The sequence below is a fragment of the Oncorhynchus nerka genome, linkage group LG28 (assembly GCF_034236695.1).
Source record: "Oncorhynchus nerka isolate Pitt River linkage group LG28, Oner_Uvic_2.0, whole genome shotgun sequence".
Classification (NCBI taxonomy): Eukaryota; Metazoa; Chordata; class Actinopteri; order Salmoniformes; family Salmonidae; genus Oncorhynchus; species Oncorhynchus nerka.
In genome coordinates this window covers 4,052,828-4,062,827 of record NC_088423.1, presented here as the reverse complement: position 1 = coordinate 4,062,827, position 10,000 = coordinate 4,052,828, and the positions used below count along the sequence as shown (strand labels likewise).

Here is a 10,000-nt window from a genome sequence, read left to right as displayed (position 1 = left end):
AGATATGTTATTGTTAGCCATCAGGGATCCTCTGGGAGGAGAAGAGACACAGTCTGGTACCAATCACCATGACAGCTGTGAGTTGGGGAGGAGTGAGCACTTTAGGGTGAGAGGTCAGGTCAGATGAAGTGAGGAAGAACAGATATCACTGAGGTTCTGTCTAGCAACAGAGACCCATTGGTTGTTCAGATGTGTAGGAGGAGACTTAGCAGAGGAGAAGGGTTAATATCAGCTGGTGTAAATATGTTTTAATCTAATGACCAGTTAGAGGGGAGGTGTTCTAGGTTATAGTCTAATGACCAGTCAGAGGGGATGTGTTCTAGGTTATAGTCTAACGACCGGTTAGAGGGGCGGTGTTCTAGGTTATAGTCTAATGACCAGTTACAGTAGAGGGGAGATGTTCTATGTTATAGTCTAATGACCAGTTACAGTAGAGGGGAGGTGTTCTAGGTTGTAGTCTAATGACCAGTTAGAGGGGAGGTGTTCTAGGTTATAGTCTAACGACCGGTTAGAGGGGCGGTGTTCTAGGTTATAGTCTAATGACCAGTTACAGTAGAGGGGAGATGTTCTAGGTTATAGTCTAACGACCGGTTAGAGGGGAGGTGTTCTAGGTTATAGTCTAACGACCGGTTAGAGGGGAGGTGTTCTAGGTTATAGTCTAACGACCGGTTAGAGGGGAGGTGTTCTAGGTTATAGTCTAACGACCGGTTAGAGGGGAGGTGTTCTAGGTTATAGTCTAACGACCGGTTAGAGGGGAGGTGTTCTAGGTTATAGTCTAACGACCGGTTAGAGGGGAGGTGTTCTAGGTTATAGTCTAACGACCGGTTAGAGGGGAGGTGTTCTAGGTTATAGTCTAACGACCGGTTAGAGGGGAGGTGTTCTAGGTTATAGTCTAACGACCGGTTAGAGGGGAGGTGTTCTAGGTTATAGTCTAATGACCGGTTAGAGGGGAGGTGTTCTAGGTTATAGTCTAACGACCGGTTAGAGGGGAGGTGTTCTAGGTTATAGTCTAACGACCGGTTAGAGGGGAGGTGTTCTAGGTTATAGTCTAACGACCGGTTAGAGGGGAGGTGTTCTAGGCTATAGTCTACCAACAATATGAGGAACAAAAACTTGGACCTCCCAATAACAAGGAAATGACATGGTATAGTCCACACTTTTTGCTGTGAGTGTGTGTGTGTGTGTGTGTGTGTGTGTGTGTGTGTGTGTGTGTGTGTGTGTGTGTGTGTGTGTGTGTGTGTATGTGTCAGAGAGAGGGTGTGTGTGTGTGACAGAGAGTGTGTGTGTGTGTTACCTTCCAGAGCAGCACAGCCAGCAGTAGGAAGATGAGTATTCCCACCAGCAGGCTGATGGCAATGATCCAACCAACAACATATCCTCTTGGCTCCTGGCTGTGGAGCGCCTCGAACACCAGCTGAAACACAATGGCACTACAGTCAAACGTAGCCTCAAACACAGAAACACCTAGAGACACACAGCAGAGAAACGGCCCCTTGCCTCGTGGCTGTGGTGCACCTGGAACGCCAGCTAAAAGAACAAGATTACAGTCAAACACAAATATTTATACCAACACATTTAAAAGTCTATATTTCTGAGATATCAATCAAACGTATTTCCAAAGCCCCTTTTACATCAGCCGATGTCACAAAGGGCTATACAGAAACTCAGGGTTCCATAGCTGCAGGCAGAACAGTTGAAACTGGAGCAGCAGCACGACCAGGTGGACTGGGGACAGCAAGGAGTCATCAGGCCATGTAGTTCTGAGGCATGGTCCTAGGGTATTACACATACCTACTACTATCCTAAATTTCCAGAGCAATGCAGTTGTGAAAGACTGGCAATTCAAGGTAACAGCTGGGACACACGATTCCATTGGAAACAGAGACATTCACACAGATTCCCATCTCGGATTACATTCAAACAGTTTGATACAGACTCAGAAAAAAAAGGCTCACATTCAAACACACTTTGATACAGACACACTCAAACCATGTCAGTGAGGGAAACAGAACAGAGCACAGGATTTATATGACCTCAACGTCCTGAACACTCACACACACACACACACACACACACGAAGATCAGCAAGGACCTCAGCCCCCCGAGCCACGGACTGTTCACCCCATTACCATCTAGAAGGTAGAGAAAGTACAGGTGCATCAAAGCTAGGACCGAGAGATTGAGAAACGGCTACCATCTCCAGACCGAGAAACGGCTACCATCTCCAGACCGAGAAACGGCTACCATCTCCAGACCGAGAAACGGCCACCATCTCCAGACCGAGAAACGGCCACCATCTCCAGACCGAGAAACGGCCACCATCTCCAGACCGAGAAACGGCCACCATCTCCAGACCGAGAAACGGCCACCATCTCCAGACCGAGAAACGGCCACCATCTCCAGACCGAGAAACGGCTACCATCTCCAGACCGAGAAACGGCTACCATCTCCAGACCGAGAAACGGCTACCATCTCCAGACCGAGAAACGGCTACCATCTCCAGACCGAGAAACGGCAACCATCTCCAGACCGAGAAACGGCTACCATCTCCAGACCGAGAAACGGCAACCATCTCCAGACTGAGAAACGGCAACTATTTCCAGACTGAAAAACAGCTACCATCTCCAGACTGGTAATCAGGTTCTATCTCCAGACTGAGAAACGGCTACCATCTCCAGACTGGTAATCAGGTTCTATCTCCAGACTGAGAAACGGCTACCATCTCCAAACTGAGAAACGGCAACTATTTCCAGACTGAAAAACAGCTACCATCTCCAGACTGGTAATCAGGTTCTATCTCCAGACTGAGAAACGGCTACCATCTCCAGACTGGTAATCAGGTTCTATCTCCAGACTGAGAAACGGCTACCATCTCCAGACTGGTAATCAGGTTCTATCTCCAGACTGAGAAACGGCTACCATCTCCAGACTGGTAATCAGGTTCTATCTCCAGGCTGGTAAACAGCTTTGATCTATGTCTGTTAACCATACACATTTGAAATGTATAGTTCTTTCATTGTACATGTGAACACGTTTCAAAACACGAATGAAATCAATCCAACTATTGCAACATCATTCTAATCTTACATGGTCACAGATAATATTGACAGTGTAAATGAAATGGCCTACCTCCCTACTCTTCTCTTTGCCCACACTGTACAGAGATGTTTCTTTTCTATTGTGTTATTGACTGTACGTTTGTTTATGTGTAACCCTGTGTTGTTGTTTTTGTCACACTGCTTTGCTTTATCTTGGCCAGGTTGCAGTTGTAAATGAGAACTTGATCTCAACTGGCCTACCTGGTTAAATAAAGGAGAAATACATTTTTTAAATAAAAGATAAGCTAAGTGCTGTAAGTACCATAATTACTGTAATATAAGCTAAGTGCTGTAAGTACCATAATTACTGTAATATAAGCTAAGTACTGTAAGATAAGCAAAGTACTGTAAGATAAGCAAAGTACTGTAAGATAAGCAAAGTACTGTAAGATAAGCAAAGTACTGTAAGATAGGCAAAGTACTGTAAGATAAGCAAAGTACTGTAAATAGGTACTGTAAGTAATTAAGCTAAGCTAAGTAATGGGTGGCAGGTAGCCTAGTGGTTAGAGCGTTGGACTAGTAACTGAAAGGTTGGTGGATCGAATCCCCGAGCTGACAAGGTAAAAATATGTAATTCTGCCCCTGAACAAGGCAGTTAACCCACTGCTCCTAGGCCATCATTGTAAATAAAAATTTGTTCTTAACTGACTTGCGTAATTAAATAAAGGTAAAACAAATGTTTTAAAGTACTGTAAGTACTTCCAATTCTGATGCAGGTCTGTCTGGGTTCAAATACTATTTGAAAAATAAAAAATAAATACTTGATCTGTGCTTGATTTAGCTTGCCTGGCTCAATAGAAGAGTCCCAAAACTGCAAAGCCCGCCCATCTGACAGTTTAGGCAGGCTAGAGCAAACTCTCACAGTATTGAAGAAACATCTCAAATATTATTATTTGTACTCAGGTCTGTGGGTCTGGGTCTGGGTTGTAGGTCAGGGTCTGGGCTGTGGGTCTGGGTTGTAGGTCAGGGTCTGGGCTGTGGATCTGGGTTGTAGGTCAGGGTCTGGGCTGTGGGTCTGGGTTGTAGGTCAGGGTCTGGGCTGTGGGTCTGGGTTTTGGTCTGGGTTGCGGGTCTGGGTTGTAGGTCAGGGTCTGGGCTGTGGGTCTGGGTTGTAGGTCAGGGTCTGGGCTGTGGGTCTGGGTTTTGGTCAGGGTCTCTGGGTTGCGGGTCTGGGTTGTAGGTCAGGGTCTGGGCTGTGGGTCTGGGTTGTAGGTCAGGGTCTGGGTTGTAGGTCAGGGTCTGGGCTGTGGGTCTGGGTTGTAGGTCAGGGTCTGGGCTGTGGATCTGGGTTGTAGGTCAGGGTCTGGGCTGTGGGTCTGGGTTGTAGGTCAGGGTCTGGGCTGTGGGTCTGGGTTTTGGTCTGGGTTGCGGGTCTGGGTTGTAGGTCAGGGTCTGGGCTGTGGGTCTGGGTCTGGGTTGTAGGTCAGGATCTGGGCTGTGGGTCTGGGTTTTGGTCAGGGTCTCTGGGTTGCGGGTCTGGGTTGTAGGTCAGGGTCTGGGCTGTGGGTCTGGGTTGTAGGTCAGGGTCTGGGTTGTAGGTCAGGGTCTGGGCTGTGGGTCTGGGTTGTAGGTCAGGATCTGGGCTGTGGGTCTGGGTTGTAGGTCAGGGTCTGGGCTGTGGGTCGGGTTGTAGGTCAGGGTCTGGGCTGTGGGTCTGGGTTGTAAGGTCAGGATCTGGGCTGTGGGTCTGGGTTGTAAGGTCAGGGTCTGGGCTGTGGGTCGGGTTGTAGGTCAGGGTCTGGGCTGTGGGTCGGGTTGTAGGTCAGGGTCTGGGCTGTGGGTCTGGGTTGTAAGGTCAGGGTCTGGGCTGTGGGTCTGGGTTGTAGGTCAGGGTCTGGGCTGTGGGTCTGGGTCTGGGTTTTGGTCAGGGTCTGGGTTGTGGGTCTGGGTTGTAGGTCAGGGTCTGGGCTGTGGGTCGGGTTGTAGGTCAGGGTCTGGGCTGTGGGTCTGGGCTGTGGGTCTGGGTTGTAGGTCTGGGTCTGGGTTGTGGGTCTGGGTTGTAGGTCAGGGTCTGGGTTGTAGGTCAGGGTCTGGGCTGTGGGTCTGGGTTGTAGGTCAGGGTCTGGGCTGTGGGTCTCTGTTGTAGGTCAGGGTCTGGGCTGTGGGTCTGGGTTGTAGGTCAGGGTCTGGGCTGTGGGTCTGGGTTGTAGGTCAGGGTCTGGGCTGTGGGTCTGGGTTGTAGGTCAGGATCTGGGCTGTGGGTCTGGGTTGTAAGGTCAGGGTCTGGGCTGTGGGTCTGGGTCTGGGTTGTAGGTCAGGGTCTGGGCTGTGGATCTGGGTTGTAGGTCAGGGTCTGGGCTGTGGGTCTGGGTTTTGGTCAGGGTCTCTGGGTTGCGGGTCTGGGTTGTAGGTCAGGGTCTGGGTTGTAGGTCAGGGTCTGGGCTGTGGGTCTGCGTTGTAGGTCAGGGTCTGGGCTGTGGGTCTGGGTTGTAGGTCAGGGTCTGGGCTGTGGGTCTGGGATGTAGGTCAGGGTCTGGGCTGTGGGTCAGGGATGTAGGTCAGGATCTGGGCTGTGGGTCGGGTTGTAGGTCAGGGTCTGGGCTGTGGGTCTGGGTTGTAGGTCAGGGTCTGGGCTGTGGGTCTGGGTTGTAGGTCAGGGTCTGGGTTTTGGTCAGGGTCTCTGGGTTGGGTCTGGGTTGTAGGTCAGGGTCTGGGCTGTGGGTCTGGGTTGTAGGTCAGGGTCTGGGTTGTAGGTCAGGGTCTGGGCTGTGGGTCTGGGTTGTAGGTCAGGGTCTGGGCTGTGGGTCTGGTTGTAGGTCAGGGTCTGGGCTGTGGGTCTGGGTTTTGGTCAGGGTCTCTGGGTTGCGGGTCTGGGTTGTAGGTCAGGGTCTGGGTTGTAGGTCAGGGTCTGGGCTGTGGGTCTGGGTTGTAGGTCAGGGTCTGGGCTGTGGATCTGGGTTGTAGGTCAGGGTCTGGGCTGTGGGTCTGGGTTGTAGGTCAGGGTCTGGGCTGTGGGTCTGGGTTTTGGTCTGGGTTGTGGGTCTGGGTTGTAGGTCAGGGTCTGGGCTGTGGGTCTGGGTTGTAGGTCAGGGTCTGGGCTGTGGGTCTGGGTTTTGGTCAGGGTCTGGGTTGCGGGTCTGGGTTGTAGGTCAGGGTCTGGGCTGTGGGTCTGGGTTGTAGGTCAGGGTCTGGGTTGTAGGTCAGGGTCTGGGCTGTGGGTCTGGGTTGTAGGTCAGGGTCTGGGCTGTGGATCTGGGTTGTAGGTCAGGGTCTGGGCTGTGGGTCTGGGTTGTAGGTCAGGGTCTGGGCTGTGGGTCTGGGTTTTGGTCTGGGTTGCGGGTCTGGGTTGTAGGTCAGGGTCTGGGCTGTGGGTCTGGGTCTGGGTTGTAGGTCAGGATCTGGGCTGTGGGTCTGGGTTTTGGTCAGGGTGGGTCTGGGTTGTAGGTCAGGGTCTGGGCTGTGGGTCTGGGTTGTAGGTCAGGGTCTGGGTTGTAGGTCAGGGTCTGGGCTGTGGGTCTGGGTTGTAGGTCAGGATCTGGGCTGTGGGTCTGGGTTGTAGGTCAGGGTCTGGGCTGTGGGTCGGGTTGTAGGTCAGGGTCTGGGCTGTGGGTCTGGGTTGTAAGGTCAGGATCTGGGCTGTGGGTCTGGGTTGTAAGGTCAGGGTCTGGGCTGTGGGTCGGGTTGTAGGTCAGGGTCTGGGCTGTGGGTCGGGTTGTAGGTCAGGGTCTGGGCTGTGGGTCTGGGTTGTAAGGTCAGGGTCTGGGCTGTGGGTCTGGGTTGTAGGTCAGGGTCTGGGCTGTGGGTCTGGGTCTGGGTTTTGGTCAGGGTCTGGGTTGTGGGTCTGGGTTGTAGGTCAGGGTCTGGGCTGTGGGTCGGGTTGTAGGTCAGGGTCTGGGCTGTGGGTCTGGGCTGTGGGTCTGGGTTGTAGGTCTGGGTCTGGGTTGTGGGTCTGGGTTGTAGGTCAGGGTCTGGGTTGTAGGTCAGGGTCTGGGCTGTGGGTCTGGGTTGTAGGTCAGGGTCTGGGCTGTGGGTCTCTGTTGTAGGTCAGGGTCTGGGCTGTGGGTCTGGGTTGTAGGTCAGGGTCTGGGCTGTGGGTCTGGGTTGTAGGTCAGGGTCTGGGCTGTGGGTCTGGGTTGTAGGTCAGGATCTGGGCTGTGGGTCTGGGTTGTAAGGTCAGGGTCTGGGCTGTGGGTCTGGGTCTGGGTTGTAGGTCAGGGTCTGGGCTGTGGATCTGGGTTGTAGGTCAGGGTCTGGGCTGTGGGTCTGGGTTTTGGTCAGGGTCTCTGGGTTGCGGGTCTGGGTTGTAGGTCAGGGTCTGGGTTGTAGGTCAGGGTCTGGGCTGTGGGTCTGCGTTGTAGGTCAGGGTCTGGGCTGTGGGTCTGGGTTGTAGGTCAGGGTCTGGGCTGTGGGTCTGGGATGTAGGTCAGGGTCTGGGCTGTGGGTCAGGGATGTAGGTCAGGATCTGGGCTGTGGGTCGGGTTGTAGGTCAGGGTCTGGGCTGTGGGTCTGGGTTGTAGGTCAGGGTCTGGGCTGTGGGTCTGGGTTGTAGGTCAGGGTCTGGGTTTTGGTCAGGGTCTCTGGGTTGCGGGTCTGGGTTGTAGGTCAGGGTCTGGGCTGTGGGTCTGGGTTGTAGGTCAGGGTCTGGGTTGTAGGTCAGGGTCTGGGCTGTGGGTCTGGGTTGTAGGTCAGGGTCTGGGCTGTGGGTCTGGTTGTAGGTCAGGGTCTGGGCTGTGGGTCTGGGTTTTGGTCAGGGTCTCTGGGTTGCGGGTCTGGGTTGTAGGTCAGGGTCTGGGTTGTAGGTCAGGGTCTGGGCTGTGGGTCTGGGTTGTAGGTCAGGATCTGGGCTGTCGGTCTGGGTTGTAGGTCAGGATCTGGGTTGTAGGTCAGGGTCTGGGCTGTGGGTCGGGTTGTAGGTCAGGGTCTGGGCTGTGGGTCTGGGTTGTAAGGTCAGGATCTGGGCTGTGGGTCTGGGTTGTAGGTCAGGGTCTGGGCTGTGGCTCGGGTTGTAGGTCAGGGTCTGGGCTGTGGGTCGGGTTGTAGGTCAGGGTCTGGGCTGTGGGTCTGGGTTGTAAGGTCAGGGTCTGGGCTGTGGGTCTGGGTTGTAGGTCAGGGTCTGGGCTGTGGGTCTGGGTCTGGGTTTTGGTCAGGGTCTGGGTTGTGGGTCTGGGTTGTAGGTCAGGGTCTGGGCTGTGGGTCGGGTTGTAGGTCAGGGTCTGGGCTGTGGGTCTGGGTTGTAGGTCAGGGTCTGGGCTGTGGGTCTGGGTTGTAGGTCTGGGTCTGGGTTGTGGGTCTGGGTTGTAGGTCAGGGTCTGGGTTGTAGGTCAGGGTCTGGGCTGTGGGTCTGGGTTGTAGGTCAGGGTCTGGGCTGTGGGTCTCTGTTGTAGGTCAGGGTCTGGGTTGTAGGTCAGGGTCTGGGCTGTGGGTCTGGGTTGTAGGTCAGGGTCTGGGCTGTGGGTCTGGGTTGTAGGTCAGGATCTGGGCTGTGGGTCTGGGTTGTAAGGTCAGGGTCTGGGCTGTGGGTCTGGGTCTGGGTTGTAGGTCAGGGTCTGGGCTGTGGATCTGGGTTGTAGGTCAGGGTCTGGGCTGTGGGTCTGGGTTTTGGTCAGGGTCTCTGGGTTGCGGGTCTGGGTTGTAGGTCAGGGTCTGGGTTGTAGGTCAGGGTCTGGGTTGTAGGTCAGGGTCTGGGCTGTGGGTCTGGGTTGTAGGTCAGGATCTGGGCTGTCGGTCTGGGTTGTAGGTCAGGTCTGGGCTAGGTGGGTCTGGGCTGTGGGTCAGGGTCTGGGCTGTGGGTCTGGGTTGTAGGTCAGGGTCTGGGCTGTGGGTCTGGGTTGTAGGTCAGGATCTGGGTTGTAGGTCAGGGTCTGGGCTGTGGGTCGGGTTGTAGGTCAGGGTCTGGGCTGTGGGTCTGGGTTGTAGGTCAGGGTCTGGGCTGTAGGGGTCTGGGTTGTAGGTCAGGGTCTGGGCTGTTGTAGGTCAGGGTCTGGGCTGTGGGTCTGGGTTGTAGGTCAGGGTCTGGGCTGTGGGTCTGGGTTGTAGGTCAGGTCAGGGTCTGGGCTGTGGGTCTGGGTTGTAGGTCAGGGTCTGGGCTGTGGGTCTGGGGTCTGGGTTGTAAGGTCAGGGTCTGGGCTGTGGGTGGGTCTGGGTTGTAGGTCAGGGTCTGGGTTGTGGGTCTGGGTTGTAGGTCAGGGTCTGGGCTGTAGGTCAGGGTCTGGGCTGTGGGTCTGGGTTGTAGGTCAGGGTCTGGGCTGTGGGTCTGGGTTGTAGGTCAGGGTCTGGGCTGTGGGTCTGGGATGTAGGTCAGGATCTGGGCTGTGGGTCGGGTTGTAGGTCAGGATCTGGGCTGTGGGTCTGGGTTGTAAGGTCAGGGTCTGGGCTGTGGGTCTGGGTCTGGGTTGTAGGTCAGGGTCTGGGCTGTAGGTCAGGGTCTGGGCTGTGGGTCTGGGTTTTGGTCAGGGTCTCTGGGTTGCGGGTCTGGGTTGTAGGTCAAGGTCTGGGCTGTGGGTCTGGGTCTGGGTTGTAGGTCAAGGTCTGGGTTGTAGGTCAGGGTCTGGGCTGTGGGTCTGAGTTGTAGGTCAGGGTCTGGGCTGTGGGTCTGGGTTGTAGGTCAGGGTCTGGGCTGTGGGTCTGGTTGTAGGTCAGGATCTGGGCTGTGGGTCTGGGTTGTAGGTCAGGGTCCTAAGACATCAGGCACCCACAATAACACAGCATTCCAATATGGTGCATAGCAAAAAGGAATATGGAAGAATTACACCTCTTCAAACTGTAACATGTTTAGTTAAAAGTATGTGCGTGTGTGCATTGGAAGCATACAGTATGTTACATTCTGATCCGTTGTCTGACTGACTGACTCCAGCTCAGTTTGTGCTGAGCTATCAATATTGAACAAATGTTTACGGTTACTAAAACGTAAGGAACCATTTCAATCGAGTCAATGAGCTCATAACGCAGAGAGTAGATTATTT

The 10,000-nt window shown here is 54.1% G+C and overlaps 1 protein-coding gene across 1 annotated transcript in view; it reads right to left on the bottom strand.

Moving 5' to 3' along the window:
* LOC115120420 (integrin alpha-9-like) overlaps positions 1 to 10,000 on the bottom strand; it is a 224,493-nt gene that overhangs the window by 6,325 nt on the left and 208,168 nt on the right. Inside the window, exon 27 of the mRNA XM_065012599.1 lies at positions 1,295 to 1,414. Coding sequence (XP_064868671.1) covers positions 1,295 to 1,414 — 120 coding nt within the window. The remainder of the gene's footprint in view (positions 1 to 1,294; positions 1,415 to 10,000) is intronic.